The following is an 18,874-nucleotide window of genomic DNA, read 5'->3' on the forward strand; positions in this document are numbered from 1 at the left end:
TTTTTTAAGTCGGGTAACTGAATGATCATTGTGATACTTTTCCCTAAAATCCTACAATTTGCTCAGGATTGTTGCAATAGGTAATGAGAACAACCCTTCGTTTGCAGTTTTAATTCCACAAGGATTCTGAATATTTTAGTAAAAAAAAAATAGATGAATCATCCCCCTACAATGACGTATATCTATGCCTCCTTACAGCTGGTTTAACCCCTGGCCTCCCTTGTAAGACTATCAGGAAAAGTCTTGGCATTTTTTTTTTATATTGGGTGCCCTGATTTATTTGAAGGGGAAGGGATGGAGAGTTGGGATGCTTGTAGCTACCATAACAATTATCATGTTATGTCACACTAGTCATGGCCGCAGGGGCAGATTTAAAGATTTGCAGGGATAACTCGGAAGGGTACAAATAAACTGATCATTCAGAGCTTACGTTGCCATAGAAACAAACAGGGCCGATTTAATAAAGGCAGCTTAACTGTTTCATGGTTAAGTCCCCCCCCCATTCTTGCATTCCTCTCCCCTCCAGAAAACGATTTCCGAGGTGGAGTAATTGGTGCTTTTAACCCTGTGCTCAGGGGATGCATGTATTTGCACAGTGCCTTCTGCACCCAGAGCACACGGGGTTAAATATGGGAGTGCACAGCGGCTCTGCAGGGTGGCGTGTAGCATGAATAAGCCTAGCGCTCCCCAAGAACACCAGCGTTCGCTGCTCCGAGCTCTGTGAACCGAGAGGGGGGATCTTATTCTATCTGCTGGGATTAAAAAAAAGAAACACTCCCTGCGATGTTATTTTGTTTGTTGCACTGAGCAATATGGTGCTGCGGGCAAGCTTGTCAGCATGAACGGTGAGTAGCACGGCACGAGAGCCGGCCGGTCGGCAGCTTTCCGCTGATTACTATTGTATGCATGTATCGCCGTGTGTCTTCATCTGCTGCTGTATCCAGGGATGGACTGAGGTGGGGTCTCCATACAGGATAGGCAACCCGCAATTCACAATTTCTGATCTTTTTACAAGTGTTTTATATATTTTTGCTTTGGAATATATTTGCATTCTAAAGGAACTTTGTCTCTATGCAAATTCCCCTCTGCGATTTTATAGTGAACAGATGTTTACTGTTACACGACAACAAGCTTGCATCTAGAATTGAACATATGTATTATTCTGATTCATTCTTTAGCTGGGAAACTATGGAGTGTATGGATGTTCATTTTCTTTTCTTTTTTTCTTTTTTAAGGTGTGTGTGTGTGTGTGTGTGTGTGTGTGTGTGTGTATTATTATTTTTATTGACTGGAATACTTATCTATATTTGAATCTAGAAAAATGATATTGTTAATGGAATTTATTACAGCGTTTTTATGTATTGTTAAATCACTATTTTAAAATAGGCCGTGTGCACACAGGGTTAGACGTTGGCCGGCTTGAACCGCGAGTGAGATGAATTGACATCTGTTCAATCGCAGCCACCAGTACACACTAGCAGTGGTGCATTTGCTGTATGCATCCTTCATGGAGCATGCAGCGCCCGGGATGCATTTGGCGAATGCACTGTCTGCAACCACCGTGTGCTGTGCTGTGATGCTGATGTCTCTCCCAGCGTTCAATCCTGCTCCTATCTGAACACAAGCAATTCTTCTCACTGCAAGCATGTGTGTTTTATTTTCAGTGTTTGGCTCCACAATTAGCCCTGTTGCTATTTTGAACCTAAGTCATCTGTGGCCATTGGAAGGCGGTCATGATTTTCATCAGGGCTATTTGATAATTTGATGGAGTGTGGAGTAGGAACTATTACAACAGATATCCTTGAGACTCTGAACAGCTTAGAAAGTCTGTTGGGCTGGGTAGATGTGTTTAGTCATTCCCCCATTGTTGGTGCAGAAGATTCTGATGTCATGATCCTGTTTACATTACAGAACTGTATGCCTTCAAGGAAAGCTGTCGTAAGAGACATATATAGGCTGCCATTGCCGCCGTCCTGGAAAAAAAGCGAGTTGTCATGTTGACTTTCTTGCTTAAGTAGTCACTGACCTAAGACCCATATGGACCACAAAAGTTCTGACTTCACATGCTGTATACTTGTTCTAGGCCAAAGTATAGCATACTTGCAGATTAGGGCCCAGCTGCCTACCAAGTGTGCCCTTCTCCAGCGCCATCAGATTGATCTTCAGTCTTCGGCTCTGTCCCCCGCTGCCACCATCTATACCCACTGACACCCAGGTTTCTGGAAATTCTCTTTGAATATTGGGTCGCACTGCATGTGCACAGAAGTTACATCAGCCCAGCAATAGACCCATTTACATCTAAGGATGTGCACTACAGTGTACACCGAAAATAAAAAAATCACTGGGGTAAGAGAAATAATTTTTATGGCAGAAGAGACTTTGCACGTTTCCGCTGCCAAAAATCCCGACCTCCCAGCGATTTTTTTTTTTTTTTTTTACTTTAAGGCTCATCTCACTATCATTCTGCTCTGTCCTCCTATCAGCATGCTTCTTGCACTGCAAGAGGCTGTCAAATTTCAAGGTATTTTAGGTATTTATACTGCTTGTATAAATCATTTGGGAGGAGAAAAAAAAAATTAAATTAAAAAAATCTGTGTGTACACAACCAAAATTAAAGAATCATAAAAAAAGTAAAAAGAAAATAATTTTAAGTCACCGCCCCCCACATACACACGCAGATATCCGTCGGGTGCGCCTACGTACGAAAATGACGATTGTGCCGCACATGTTGCATATCGGCGCAAACGTCGGAGTGAGAGCAATAATTTTAGGGCCATTAATCATTTATAACACTAAACTGATGAGCTGTAAAGGCGTTTTAAGCGTCGCCTATGGGCGTTTTTTGTGGGCGCACGTAATTTTAAGGCTTGACATGTTTGTCTATTTACCCGACGTGATCCCTACTTTTATGTTTTACCAACAATATGGGTAAGAATAAATGTTTTATAACAGAACGTAGGGAAACTTTTTTTTTTTTTTTTTACATTTACGGTATTTTTTTCATTTCTATAGTAAAAGAAAAATAATCTCTTCGTCCCCCCCCCGTTTGATTACATACCTCCAAAAGAAAGTTCTTTCTGTCCCCACAAAATGTTAACATAAAATATATATATATAATTATAAAAATGTATTTCATTCTCACTGCCTGCAGAGTGTAGGTGGCATATACATGCAGATCTTACAACTTCCGCATTGTGAAAGTGGAAGCCATTATACAATAGCTGCATTTAGAAATAAATGTGGATAAGGGCCAACCTAAGTCTGTGTCCTGCTGTTTGATACCTGTGTGCATTTCACTCAGGTGGGGGGAGGGTGCCGGATGCCAATATTGTTGGCAGATTAGGTTTAAAAGGAGTTAATCTGCCTGTTAATCACAAAGGCCAAGCAGGTAGCACTGTAGCCTCCAAGCAATGGGGTCATAAATAATGAATTGTTCATTTATACATTGCCACCATGTTCCAGTCATGCCAGTTCTCCTCAGGAAAAGCGAATACAATCTCCTCATTCATATATATACACATAGAACTTTTTTCCCAAGGGTTTTGAAGAACACATAGCGCTGTTCACATTGGCCCCAGCCACCAGAGGATTGGTCCCCACCACAGTCATATGCACTCCAGTCTATTTTATCTGAAGCTCATTTAAATAAAACACTGGTAAGTACATATAACTTGGTATGCGTTCACTTTACATGGACATTTATCTGATTTCTAGGTGCAAATTTTAAAAACTTGTTACAAATCTCCCCTTTACTCCGCCATTTGGTCCTGGGCGTAGAGAGAGGCTTCCCTGAATTTCTGGGTAGAAGAGGGTGCGTACTGAGGGTAGAAACAAACGCACACTTGAGGTCACTGGGGGGGTGAGTGGCTTGCATTGTGAGTCCGTGTACACACGCTGGGAGCACATGAACAGTAAGGGACCAAAATACCACATTGTACAGGGGGGCCGGGATGTACCAACTTATTCAAAATGTACGACCGTGGCGGATCCTGCAAGGGCCAGTCATTACGGACACCTTGCCGATCCCTGGTGTAGTGTGAGAAGGAGACCCCAAAGCATCAGACACCAGCGCTGAGGGGATGACTTGAAATGGCTGGAAGGAAGATGATGTACACATTGAGAGGCATCACATAAGGCAAATGTATTTGTATTTTTTTTACTCCAAGTGTAACAAAAAAGTAGTCTTTAGTGTCAATTGAATGCAGCTCTGTAATCAATAATACATCATTGTATATTTGTAAGCAGTGTAAATACCTAAAATGTGACCTGGGATCAGCCTCTTGCAGTCAACCGTACAGCAGAGCTTAGACTGGGAGAGGAATAAGCAGTACAAGGAGCCAACCAGGTTATATGCTGAAAGGATCATAATGGATGGAGATTAGTTCATCAGTGTGCTGCTCCTCCTTTCACTGTCCAATCACAGGCTGGGGTGGGTTCTAGACGCTTGGGCTCAGAGGAAGTGGTTTTAATTACATTTAGACATCATTCAGCCTGGAGGACTGAGGACATCTAGCAGCAGGAAAGAAAAAGATGCTTTTTATTTTATCTTTAAATGGGCTTTTTTTTGTGTGGTTTTTATGTTTGTTTTAAATTCGGATGGCATTCTTCTTTAAGGTCTAACCCTTAACACTCCATTGTGCTTTCTATTTGACTTGCCGGTGTTGACTTGTGTTGGTGTTCTTTTTTTCTTATCAAAGCTAAACCCAGAATAAATATTTTCTTCCTGTACTCCGGGATGTAAAAGTGGAGAGGTGCCCAGAAGATTAATGCTGCAGAGATGGCTTATGTGATTGGACAGACGACGGCATGAGCTTTTAGTGTAATGAGTTGTTTTAGAAATGTCTATCTCTGATTATAAAAATCCAGCAACCATATTGGCTTGCCTATTAAATTCAGCTCCATCCTTCCAACCCCTCGAATGTTGGGCATGTTTGTCTGCCCTGATGCCCGTAGATTTCATCATCCATGTTGGGTTGGATAAGTCACCGCGATTTTAGTTAAAAATGTCAGTCTCGTAAAAGGGTGAAGAGTGCGGTGGATGTGTCACGTTTCCCCTTACGTATCCGAATATATATTTTGAGAAGCCCGCTGAGGTCTTGACAGTTTTTTGGTAGTTTTTGATATTTCAGAGATGTTAAAGGGGATCAGTCAGGCATAACCAGCTCAGAAGCCTCCAGCGGAGGCAGCCAATCCCAAACTCACTAGTCACGCGCTGGCTACAGGGTTGTAATGTTAAACGCAGTGTCCGTGTTCTCGCAGACCTCTGACTGCAATCGAATGTACAAACTAGGGATGCACCCAGATTAAGTTTTTCAACCGAAATTTAAAAAACATTGTTCCCCCTACCTTTTTTAAATATTTTTTGTTTTATTTTTATTCATGTTTTCCTTACTGTTAGGGGCTTTGAAGAAATATCAGGGGTCTAAACAAACCCCCAATATTTCCCTTTTGTAAGCGATTGAGGACATCGAATCCTAAATCTTTTTCTGCTGCCCCTGTTATGAATGAACAGGAAGCCTCTATACTGATACTATGTCCACAATCGTGAATGAACAGGAAGTGATGTTAAAGCACTTCCTGTTTATTCATAACTGCAGACATTGTAAACAACAGAGGACACACAGTAATCTTACTAACACTCAGCGATCAGTCCTGATCACTGAGTTCTTCTACTCCACACTCCATCCTGACTGCTTGCCTGTCACAGGAGGCTGAGTTTAGGCGGTGCAGGAGCAGAGCTCAGCCTCCTGTGACAACGGACGGCTGTCTCCTCCCTCTTCGTCCTTCTGACAGCTTCTCTTCTCCCTGCTGGGTGCCGGCAGCTGGATCAGCTCTGTGTCGCTTCCGATCCCTGCTGCCTGTGCCAGCACAGGTGGGAGAGAACAGCGGGCATCGGGAGGGTACACAGACCAGCGGACAGAAGAGAAGCTAGGGGTGCACATCATTTTCTGCCATTTTGGTGATATCAGCATTTTACCCACGCTACCATTTTCGGCTGAAATGTTTCAGTGGCCAAAATTTTGGTGCATCCCTAGTACAAACACGATTCTACCCAGGATTGTCCGAACAGTCACCTTTATTGATGAGAAGAGAGTAGGAAAAGCAGCCTATGTGCCCTGCACCACCTATCACAGCAAGGCAATAGCAGCAGTCAGGACTCCCTGAATGATTGTGAGAGTGGCCTTTAGTTGCTGAATCTCCACACAAAAACCTGATTTTACTTTTCAGCTTTCCCACAAGTAAAGTTGCATTAAAAGCTTCCATTAGAAGGTCCACAAGTGCCTTTTTGCTTTGCGTTAGTTATCCAATTAATGTCCCTATGATTTTAAATTTCAAATCTGCCTCGAGTTCCCCTCCGTGCTATGAACCATCCCCTCCATTTATTTAATTCCTTTAAGTAGCAATAATAAATTCTGCCATGCGTTACAGATTACAAGAGCATGTACTTCAGTGTCTTCTTTTGAAGACTCTAACATCCTCATGTCCCTCCAAAGTTGTAAAGACATGCACACTCGGTCCATGTGAGAGGGAACATAAAAAGTCCATTTAGATGGGGTCCCTGGTGGCAACTGAATCCTGTGCTTCAGCGCTACAAGGAAGGGTGTTATCCACTTAAATTTTTAAAGGAGTTGTCAGTTTTGTGTCAAGACTTTTGCCTTCTGTAAAGTGGTTTCTGACTGCTGGCCAAGTATGATAGCGTGTCCTCTGGCAAGGTGTTATAACGTCTCCCCACGTACAGCGGATGGAAGAAGTTGAACCATTGTTACAGAATGTCTTTCCCTTCCGATTCCCAAAATCTGTTTGGAAAGTTATGGAAATACCATTCCGAGATCGACCCCTTTCTTGTCCAAGAGTCTGGCCTATGGTGCCCATTGTAGGACATCTTTCCTACGTGACACATCCATCTTTCAGCTAGAGCAGTGACTTTCGTGGGGTCAGACTGGGGAAGAATGGAGAGTCATAAAGTGACACTAGGCTCAGGGGTTAAATCCTAAAAATTAGAGGTGAACCAAAATGAAAATTTCCAAAAGGAAACCAAAATGAAAAAATGTCAGGCCGAAACCGAAAATGTTTTTATTCTTACTTTTTAAACCTTTTTAAATATTGTATTTTTTATTTCATTTTTATTAAATTTTTTATTTTTTACTTTTAGGGGCTTTGGGGAAATATTAGGGGTCTAAACAGACCCCTGATATTTCCCTTTTAAAATAAAGAGATTGAGGACACGGAGTCCTCAATCTCTTTTTCTGCAGCCCTTGTTGATCAATGAACAGGGATCCTCTATACTGAGTGTTCCTGTTCATAACATGAGGATATAGTCTGTTTACTATAACCACAATCATGAATGAACAGGAGGTGATGTAGATCACTTCCCATTCATTCATGATTGGGGATATAGTAACCATACTCTGTCCTCCAATTTTTTTTACAAACACTCAGCGATCACTGAGTGCTTGTACCTGCTCTCCATCCTGTGACAGCGCTGCAAGCGCTTCGCCGCCTGTGACAGTCTCTCTCCTCCCCACTGGGACACAGAGCAGTGCCCAGCGGGGAGGAGAGAGAGATTGGATGCACCGCTATTTCGGCCAGAAAATGGCACTTTCTGCATTTTGCCAAAAGTACAATTTTTATATCTGTGCATCCCTACTAAAAATGCATTCAAGTCCCTTAACTATTAACAAAAATGTATCTTATTTGTCTATCACTCGGCTGTAGATCCTCAAACCATCTCTGAATTGGTGCTGACACTGTCCTTCCTTCTGGAGGGGGGCTACTTTTGTTCCCCATGGTCCCTGTGTGTGTTGTAAAGTAGTCACTGCCCAAAGTTCGCTCCAGTGATGGACTACAATCTCAATACAAATTAGTAAACTGATCATGAGATTGTAGTCCATCACGGGAGTGAGCTTGGAGCGGTGACTACTTTACAACACACACAGGGACCATGGGGAACAAAAGTAGCCCCCCTCCAGAAGGAAGGACAGTGTCGGCACCAATTCAGAGATGATTTGAGGATCTACAGCCGAGTGATACACAAATAAGATAGTGTTGTTAATAGTGAAGGTAGTTGAGTGTATTTTTGGGGTTCAGCTCCTTGTGTCACTTTAATTACGGATTAAAGGAAACCTTTGAGAAATATACAAGCTTCCATTGCTGACCTCCTTTTGACAGATCTCATTCCGGCGTTTTTTCTGACTTAAATACTTCAAGTGACTAACCCAGGAGACAGATATAGCAAGCTAAATCAGAACTCCTCATCGGCACTGTTCCTGGAGAGTGTCTTGGAAAGTTTAGAGGCCAAAGTGTGACAACCAAAGTACTAGACCAGATTGTATTTCTGTCATTAGGTGGAGCAAGAGAAATTTGTGTACCAATACATATAGACAAAGATATAAAAATGGGAATAGATGATGCTTAACATTAAAAACAAATGCTACATTTAAAATCAAATAATTATCAATTACTACTGTGAATATTCTATGCGTAGTGTTATTTATAAAAAAAAATATTTATTTACAAATGAAGATGAAACATTTTTATTAGCCCTGATGAAGGGGGGACAGATCTGCGAAACACGTTGACTGTTCTTGAATCTTAAGCCCCCGTTCACGCCTCTGCAATGTGACATGACAGAGGTGCTGCAGGATGTGTTTGTGGTAGGCAGCCCTTTCATCTGACTGGGCTGCACTACCACAGCTAAATCACACTATGAAAGTTCATGCAACTTTTTTTGTTTTTAAATCGCATTGTATGGTAATAGGTTACCATGTGACATGGGGGCGGTGCAACACGCATGCAATGGCTAGGTGCAATAATGGCTCCGCAGTGCACCTAACATTGCGACATGCGATGCAGAATCACGCGGGGTATTGCACATTGCGTAGATGTGAATGGAGGCTTCCATGTGATGAGGGGGGATGTTAGTGAATAGTACAAACATTGCAACTTTATAAAGATTACTGCGGGATGGAGCGTTATTTTGGACGTAGGCAATGTCTCTCCTGATGGAGTGGAGCACTCGTATTCTTATTGCTTCACTCTATATACAATATGTGAGATTTATAATCTGTCAAGCGAACAATCTTTTATTGCTCTGATACAGACTGTAAGCAGCATCCATAAGCGCCCCATTTCTCTGTATAATCTCTACATCCTTGCTGCAGACTTTACAGTAAGCCTGTCGAGAGAGAGAGAGATGAATGGACAAAAGGTCTGACTCTCCGCTGAGAGTCTGGCCAGATGTTTCTCTGGAAAAGGTGAACTGTGGAAATCGCCATTTTTAGATTAGGGAATGTTTTATCGAAAACCGAAAGATTGCCTTTTCAGCTCATTGAGCCTCAGTGTTTCCCCCTCATTTGGGCAGCAACAAGTCCTCCTTCTAGAACCTGTGTGCAATCTGCAAAGATCTGAAAGACTTGATCTTTTTCAGCATGACCATTCTTTCCGTTCATCGCTGCAGTGTTTCCTGTACCTTTCTCTCTCTGCGTTGTGTGTGTGGAAAATTCTGCTTTATTTAGTCCTGTACTGACTGAGAAAGCTTTTGCTGTATGAAGAGCTGCAAGTATCGGTTAATAATTTATACGGGGCTGTTCTTGTGTGGGAGCTCTTGATATGAAGCTGAATGTGATGTATGTGAAGCAGGATAACATGGAGCTTCTATCTCCAAGATGTCTGAACAGATGTGTTGTCGGATCTCCGTCAGACCTGTGTGAGATTCTCATTATTCCTTTCCATCAGCGCAACCTGGCTGACCGTGCTTTGATGTCCGTGTACACCTCAGTCTCTTCCTTTCTCCTTCATCCAACCACAGATACCAGCAGATTCATACGTGATCATTTTTATGGCCAAAACAATTAGAGAGTGATGGCATTTCATGGTAAAATGTTTACTGCTATTTGGACATAGGAGGTTCAGCAGGTTTTTTGTGCTGTTTTGTGTTCTTTAGTGATTGGCACCGAGAGTGGTTTTCCCTCAATGTCGGCTGCACAAAAGGAAATAACATTTCTTGATTTGTAGAGTACAGGACACAGGCAGATTCAAAGACCACCGTGTAATATGGCGGTATCATCAGGTGATTGGACACTGGCCAGAGCTGTAGGGCTCTATATTTCCCCTTCCACAACAGGAGATCCTCTGTTGTTGTTCCAGTCATTGAGCAGGGGTGGGCAAACTCCGGCCCTTCAGCTGGAAGTTCAAATCCCATGACGCATTGCAAGAGCCTCATGGCCATCGGCCATAGAGGATACGGAGGTGAGGGTCCTGTACTGTACGCCAAGAAAAGGAGTTTACAGGCAAGTCCAAAATTCAATGTGCATGGCCATAAAGTACAGAACACAGGCAGATTCAAAGACTGGGATGTGATAGGACGGAGAGGTAGGTAACAGAAGAGAGGAGACAACCATCACCTAAGGACACTGGGGAAAAAAGAGGATCTCCTTTTGTTGGAGGTGTTATATGGGGTCCTAGAGCTCTGTCCAGTCCATCCTCAATAAGCAAGGAGTATAAGGGCTAGTTCACGCCAGCAGCCACGCTAAACCACCCGTCTGCTGGTGTACGTGTGCCTATACAGTGCCGGTGCGTTTGAGTCGCATCGCATGTTTTGTTACTGTATTGAAATGTCACAAGTGACTTTGCTTTAAGTTCTATATGCTGAAGTGGTGTGATGCGGTTGTACCACATCTCACTATAGTACACTTATAGTATGGCAGTCAGTATTTTTTTTTTTTTAAGTGCACACCATCGGAAAGCATTGGTGTGAACTATCACCATCCATGACCAGGCAAATTGTCCTATCTTGCTTCGTGCCACCGCAGCCTGAGTGCTGATGGTGGGAACAAGCCCTTACACAGGTTCCGGCACACAGCTTGATGTTCCGATCCTTTATTAAATATCAGATGAACAGTTAACATCATAAAACCACTAACGCGTTTCGGCTGCACATGGACTTGGTCATAGCTGAAAAGATATGCATTTTCCTTTCCTTGATATCTGCATGCATGCTCTGTGCAGAGGCAGGAGAACTTGGGCACACAACACCCTGTGTATAGAATTTTAAGGGACATATCATGGCAGTGCTGAAACGGAGCTGTGTATTAATTTAAGGTGTTCTTAATTTAGATAGCCTTTAGGGTAACAAATGTATATCATGTCTTGGCTGGAGTCTGGTTTATTACATGTTGGGAAGAGAACACACTGAAGTGCGTGTTTTAAAGTTCACACAACAAGGGCTAGTTCACACAACAATTAATCGCATCACGGCCGACTCCCTGCGTTCGGGGTTGGGAGGGGGTGTGGAAAATAGCACATGCAGAATTTTTCTGACTGCACCAGAACGCAGGCATAGATGTGCCGCGCGCTCAGATGCTGGTGATCGCACTGCGGATCCGGGGGCGTGGCTGCGTGCCGTTGACTTCAATGCACCGCTATGCCCCCTTTCCGCCTTTGAATGCAGGGAGACCTGCCAGGATGCAATCCAGTGCGTTCCGGCACCAAATTGGGCTGGATCACACTGTTTGTTGTGTGAACTAGCCCTTAAGGAAAACGCACGGCATTGAGTCAGATTTTACCTGTATGACTGCATGGAAAGGAGAATCTGGATGTTATGGGGAATGCACAGCATAACATAACACCCCCCCCCCGTAAATCCTTTTGTAAAAGGTGGAATTTGTACTTCGAGCAACTTGTCTAATATGTGTCTTTTTTTTTTTTTTTCTTCCAGTGAAAGAGTTTCTAGCCAAAGCCAAAGAAGACTTTTTACGAAAATGGGAAAGTCCGCCCCAGGTGAGCAAAAATTCACTTTCCTATTAAAGAGGGTGCCCAGCTCCCCAGAATGGTCTCTGCTGGGACACCATGTGTGTGACTTTAAGCAAACCTGTTGCTTTGCAGAGGTGATATATGGTCAAAAATGTAAAATAAATGTTTCTATATTGAGTTTCCATACATTCTATCTCTCTACTAATAACCAGATCCAGCTAGAAGTTTGTAAATTGACTTATTGAAGATGCCCATAGGATGCACTTCCTCAATGCACTGACACACTTTCACTCAGCCCTGTGAATATGCACTTCACTCAGACTGAGCCTGTCTGAACTTCCCACAATGTAACATTATCATTGCTTGCTGGAAGCAATGCATGATGGGATATGCAGCCTTGAGAAATGGAGATTGCATCACATCAAGCAGCAGGGAAAGAGATGCAAAGCACACTGGGAATCCAGGAAGTTGATGAAAGTGATGGGCAGACGCAAGACAGTTCTCAGTACATAAAAGGGATTTTTCTAGTAAGCTCTGATTGCATTATCAGAAATAACTCCAGTATGTATTCCTATTACAATGCTGATGTCATAACAAGAGAGGATATGCTGGGACTTTAGATCTCCTCCTTTAAATAATCAAGGCAAATATGAAAGACACAATGGAAGTACCAGGTGTAGGTCCCTAATTTGTCTTGCTAGCGGCCCTTTTAAAAATCCCTGCCCTGCAGAGGTCAGACTGGGAAAAGGAGAAGCAGCAAAAGGAGCCAGTCAGTTGTTCTGCAATGCTTATGTGCTAACGAGGAGCATGCAGATAGGAGGAGAGAGCATTGTGTCAGATGAGGCCATCACTATGCTGCTGCTTCTTTCACTGCCAAGTCACAGTAGATGGGATAAGACCTGCAGCAGCATAGAAAGATCTGGTCTCCAGACCGGGCTGTGCTGTGTAATAGAGCTGTATAACTCTTAATAGTTGATGGGCAAAAATAGAAGTCCTTTGACATGTAATTCAGCTCCCATATATGTACTTCCTCTGTGCATACAGCAGCTCTTTGCCTTGAGTTCAGCTTCAAATGCCTCTTTCCTCAGCTGTACTTACTTCACTTTCCTTCACTCCTCCACGTCTGTTTAACAACCAGGAATTGAAAAATAGCCAAACTTTATGGGGATGTAGAACGTGTGACTTTCTCCTCTCCTATGTGGCGGTGCTTAAAGGAGAAATATGCGGTGAGGGAAAAACACTCTCCCCCATAACTCAAGCCGAACTGAGACACTAAAGCTGTCACAGATCGGCTTTATCGATTGAAGAGTCAGCAAACCAACATACCGCCGATCACTGACTTCCCAATCCTCTTCCTGCAGAGGACTGTCATTCACCACAGGGATACCCCCCCTCTCCGTTTCTCTAGCTCTGACTGGAGGAATGAATGAGGAAGGGGGGCGGGCACAGCTGGCTCTTTCTAGAGAGGCAGAGCCTGCTGTCAATCAGCCAGTGGGGGTGGATCTCAACAGTATTGTCAGGATCCATCCCAGGTGCTCTGCACTCTCAGCATATAGCATATGTCACAGGAGGACATTAATATATATGTTTTGTTATTATATATTATACATTAGTACAGGGCTCAAAATTTCCACTCGCCCGCTCGCATTTGGCGAGTGGAAATAAAGAGAGGGCGATTAGTATATATCCTATGGTCAAAAAGGGTTGGGCCAAAGTTCTCCCTTATTGATTGACCTATTGCTGTCATGTGGGGGTGACAAGACATACCTGTGCAGGCTCAAGGTGGCCATACACTTTACAACCATCGCAAGACCTTAGTCTTGCGATGGTTGTAAAGTAATTTTAAAAACTTACGATCTGCCCATCTTGGACAAGCAGATCGTACTTGCGATCATCGCAAGCCCGCCCATGCGCACACCGGCCCGTTCGGCATTTGTCTCCCGAGCATGCCACAAACCAGCCGCAAATCGGCTGGTTTTCTAGCATGCTCCTTAGACAAAAGACGTGTGACCGTACAGTAAAAACGGTTGCACGCCTGCCATACACTTTGCGATTATCGTGCGATCACGGGATTTCCCACGATTATCGTGCGATAATCGCACAGTGTATGGGCACCTTTTAGACTGGAGGGACTCGGCTTACACAGGTCTTTACTTCCTCATTCCCAGTGAGGATGGTTCCTGTTTTCTTAGCACCATCCAGCCGTAAAGTTGATTCTAAAAGTTGACAAGCTGGGTCGAGAATTATCTGATAAGGAGTGACTGCATCCTATCAGTTGCACTGCTTGGGTATTTAAGGCAGCTTCAGGCGCCACACTCCCTGCGTACAAAATATTCATCCATGCTGTTAGTGTAAATGTGGTCATTGAGAGCTTTTTGCTCGTCCAGTCCGCTGGCTAATGAGTGAAAATCTGTATATACGGGGCTACCTTCAGTCAGGGTTTTTTACGTACTAGTTTCAACGATTTATCCCTCAGAAAATTAGTCTACACCCTGCAGAATATCCCTTTTTATCCTTCATTCTTGAGCCTCGCTAAAGGGGGTCCCTTGGAACCTCAAACATGTTTGTTTTTACTGAACTTACTTAAAAGACTCAATATTGACACAGTTATTCTGTGGGGGGGCTGCATTGGAGCTCCCTGCCTTTCTCATTTCATTTGTATTCTGTCTTTTAATTTCTGAATCTTTCTTACCAAAATAATCACTTTGGCTGAAAGCTTGGTCTGTGGAATGCCAACATGTGTTCAAATTAATACACTTGAAACCTTTTTTTATTCTCCAGCCTGGTATTATTGCATTGTCAAAGCTGCGACAGATGTTCTGCTCTCCACATCTGTGTGGATTTGTTGAACACACCGGTTAGAAAGTTGTGTATGTGACATGTTTTCTTTTTAAAACCTTAAAATCTATTGAAAAATGAAAATGATTACTTACTCCAGTCAAGTGTCTCTGCATGAGCAAGTGTAGCAAATGTTGTGCAAACTTCCAAATAATTTGATCCCCCCAGGAATCTTTAACACCAGGGTGACCTTTTTTTTTTTTTTTAGGCCATATCATTGTCATGCATTCTCCATATAAAGTCTCTACCATGTAATGCCAAATCTCCTGTTCACTCTTCCTTTGTTAGACCCCATTCACACTGAGGTACATAAAAAAAAAAAGAAGCTCTTTCAGCGCTAATTTGAGGTGAGCGACATTGAGGTACAGTGCACATTTTGTCGCGCTACGTAATGCTTCTTTTGGCAGTCTATCAAAGCCTATTGGAGCCAAATCACACAATCTGCTGGAAAAATTGGTCATGTTCAAGCGACAAGCTTGAGCTACAGGCGGCATTGAGCTGTGAGATGTGAACAGCTTCATTGAAATGCATTGGACGATTACATTGAGCAATTTTTTTTTAGCGGAAATCAAGCTACAAATTGCTCAGTGTGAATGGGGTCTTAGGCCCGGTGCAGACCTACGCGATCCAGGATCGCGTGTCCCGGGATCACGCAGCCCTGCACAATGCAGGCCGGGATTGCCGCGTGGCCCCATTGATTTCAATGGGGTGACATCCGCGCGGCAATCACAGAAAGATACATGTACCTTTTTTTTTTTGCAAAAGACGACATGAAGCTGCTTTTAGCTGCGATCTTGTTCGGAATCACGGCGGGAAACCACACAATCCGCCCGGCAAGACTGGGGTGCCATTAGAAAATAATGGCACCCACAGTGCAATTGGTGCACACCTAGGCGACTCCTGACCGCGAGGCGGTGAGGTGTCGCCTAGGTGTGCACCGGCCCTCAGACTAAGTTGGCACCACTCAAGTCACCTTGACCTGATGTAGAACAAACATTTTTCAATATGACCTCTGTCCAGCCAGTGCCTTAATGGTTATAAAGCTTAGTCCTGACTTGCCCTCTTTGTAAAAACCACTGGGATTCTTTGACAGATAGTCCTCTAACCAGCAAATGTAGGCTGTGGTCCTTACCTTTAAAGGGGAACTTTACCCTTATCTTTGAAATGATAACAAAGACACCTTTTAAAAACCTGGCAATTTATCTATAAGTATCTGTAGATTGCCATTACTAAACGTTTCTATTCTTTGCATTCCTTTTTCTTTTCCTCCCCATATTTACAAGCAGCAGGCAAAAGTGCTATAAGATTTTAATATCAGACTATTCTAGTTCTCCTGCACTGCAGTGTTTGGGCTACAAGATGGGCGGCAGCACAATAAAAGGCATGTGGCAATGAGCTTTTGTGGTTGTGCTTCAGGTGAGTTTTGTATTCCCATGCAAGGCTATAGGAATGCAAAGCCTGGTTAATGCAGGTAAAGAGGAGATCACCTGCAGAGCAGATGCACCTTTCAAAGAATTGTGAATGATCTCAGAAGTGTCTCAAATTGATGTCGGCTGATGCTATTGACACATGCCCTAAGTAAATCAGCACTTTACTGCAGAGGGCAATGCTGCTCACACCATGGAGGATTCTTGACAGAAGAGAACAAAGTGAGGAACCAGTCAACTTCCTTTTCCTTCTTTATTATCCAATCACAAGCTGAAATAGATCATAGACCGGGCTCTGTTACACCACTGCACTGAAGTCTGCAGAATGGACTTGGACAATGCTTGGCTCTGCTGACTGGGTCACAGAACCAAAATCATTTGGCAGTTGAAGCTTTTCATACATATATAGCTCAGCTGTGTATTTAGCTGATAATGAGAAAGCAGAACTGTTATTGTAAGCAGAGAACCTGTGTCAGTGTTGGGAGAGGAGCAGGGTTTCACCTGGTCCCATGGGTCCTTGCAGCAAAAGGAGGAGCAGGGTGAGTGGAGATGCCCGGTCACTGCAAGGAAGGGGAGCTGAGCTGCTCAAAGGATTACTTGAATAACTTCTACTCTGAATTTTCAGGATGAATTGCTCCACGGTGCTTGTAGCTGCAGAGGTCAGTGAGGACTTGTTTTAGGACCCATTCACACCACATCCAGATCATCTCCAGACCAGATTGTTTCCGGACCCAAAATGCATCCTAATGTATCCCTATGCCATTTCTGACCGCTGTTCACACCGTCCCAGACCAGAAAAATCTTGCATGTCTCATTTTGTCTGGTCTGCAACGCATTGGAACGGACCTGAAAGCCCGTTTTAAGCTACGGAACGCGGTAAAAACACGCCAACACACAATGCACTGCATTCCAGATCTGGTCCCGAAAATGGTGTGAACCTGCCTTTTTAAAGGGCATTACTGCTTGTTACAAATATATATTGCATTTTTGAACATTTGGGTTAGAAAGTATTAGTTCGTGTCTACAAAGCTCAGCCTAGATATAAATCTTTGGTTTGCTTGTACCTTCAAAGCTACAAGACTGAATATTGCCATATGCGCCTCTCTACATTTTCCGAGAGCAGTGGCTTCTTTCTCCTACACACTTCAAGGGCGGTTTATCAAAAGTGGAGCAGACAGAATTGGGAGCAGTTGCCCACAGTAACCAATTAGCTTCAATCTTTCATTTTCAAATCTTTACTGAACAAACTGTAGAGAGAAGCTGATTGGTTACTATGGGCAACTGCTCCAGTTTTGGTAATGATGCATTCTCTGCCATTTCATTCATGAACTCAGTGTTTGTGGATTCTCTACTCCTCACTGAATGTGAATCACTATTTTTTTATATTTTAAATGTTTTAGAAAACCTTATTTACAATGTTTTTAATTTATACAGGGACTGGTAATAAGACATATAATTGTATGTCCTAAAAATATACAATTTAATTATAGATGGATTGGAATAGAAGAAAAAATATCACTCAGTGGCTAAGTGCATTCCCATTGATGCTTTGTGTTATTAATTTCTATAGTTTCACATGTCGGTCAATGGAATGCACTGAAAGATTCTATTGGCTAGCAGCACAGCAATGTACATCACAACATGGCAAATGGTCAGCAGTTTATTGGAGCTTACTGGATCTGAAAGCTGCAGATTTCTGTTTTGACATACTCATTAAAGAACAACCCTGATCTGATTGAAAGGCAGACATCTTGTTTTAAAGTGTAAAGCTTCCATACACCTATAGATGATCTGCAGGTTTTCTATGGTCGGATGGAAAAAACTGCAACAGATTCCTCCATCTACGCTAAACTGTGTGGATGGAGGAACCTCCCACTGGGCCAAGCTTCTGTATCTTGCTAGTCGGCCCCACCTGCTGTCAAAATACCTGAACAATGCCTGTATCCAATCAGACTATTCAAGTATTTTGAGAGCCAGCGGGGCCGACTAGCAAGATATTGAAGCTTGGCCCAGTGGGAGATTCCTCCATCCACACAGTTTAGCGTAGATGAAGGAATCTATTACACTTTTTCTATCTGACCATAGAACATCTGTAGGTCATCTATAGGTGTATGGGCAGCTTTACAGTGACAGACATTGCTAAATGTATAATGTACTACGGTACTATAGATTACCATTGCTAACCTCCCTTTCGTAAATAGAATTGGGTTAGTTTCATTTTCATAACACACTTTCACTTTACCCGACGAGGATAATGCCCAAGTTAGTTTTTGTTTTGCCACTGGGGAATTCCAACTCCAGTATAGATTCCTCTTTTCTGTCTCTATTACTAGAGCTGCAGCTAACGATTATTTTCAAAATCGATTAGTTAGCCGATTATTAGGTTCGATTAATCGGTTAATCGGATAAACAATAAAATAAAGTTTAAAAAAAGGCTCCAGTGATGGACTACTAGTTTGTATTGAGGTTGTAGTCCATCACAGGAGCAAGCTTGGAGTGGTGGAAGTAAAAAAGAAAGATAGTGTGGTGTGCAATATAGTGAAATGGAAAGTGTAAAATTATACAGCAATGAATGCAGAATACCACCAGCTATAGAGGACTACAACAAATCCCAGCAATAGTACATAATAGCTGGAGGCATTCTGCATTCATTGCTGTATAATGTACTAGTGCTGGTGGTATTCAGCATTGCACCACTGTATAATGTATTATTGCTGGGATTTGTAGTCCTCTATACAGCGCAATGCAGAATATCACCAGATATAGAGGAGTACAGCAAATCCCAGCAATAGTACTTTATACCGTGCAATGCAGAATATCACCAGCTATAGAAGAGTACAACAAATCCCAGCAATACA

At 42.9% G+C, this 18,874-nt stretch overlaps 1 protein-coding gene across 3 annotated transcripts in view; it reads left to right on the forward strand.

Annotated features, from left to right (window-relative positions):
• The window catches only part of PRKACB (protein kinase cAMP-activated catalytic subunit beta), an 81,560-nt gene that overhangs the window by 41,548 nt on the left and 21,138 nt on the right, over nt 1-18,874 (forward strand). For 2 of the 3 annotated variants that reach the window (XM_018553135.1, XM_018553134.1), the window contains exon 2: nt 11,717-11,778. In XM_018553135.1, coding sequence (XP_018408637.1) covers nt 11,717-11,778 — 62 coding nt within the window. Of the gene's footprint in view, nt 1-682; nt 846-11,716; nt 11,779-18,874 lie in introns of those variants that run through there. The other variant, XM_018553136.1, reaches the window with a different exon arrangement.

This window comes from Nanorana parkeri, unplaced genomic scaffold, assembly GCF_000935625.1.
Source record: "Nanorana parkeri isolate BGI_ZX_2015 unplaced genomic scaffold, ASM93562v1 scaffold111, whole genome shotgun sequence".
In the NCBI taxonomy this organism is placed as follows: Eukaryota; Metazoa; Chordata; class Amphibia; order Anura; family Dicroglossidae; genus Nanorana; species Nanorana parkeri.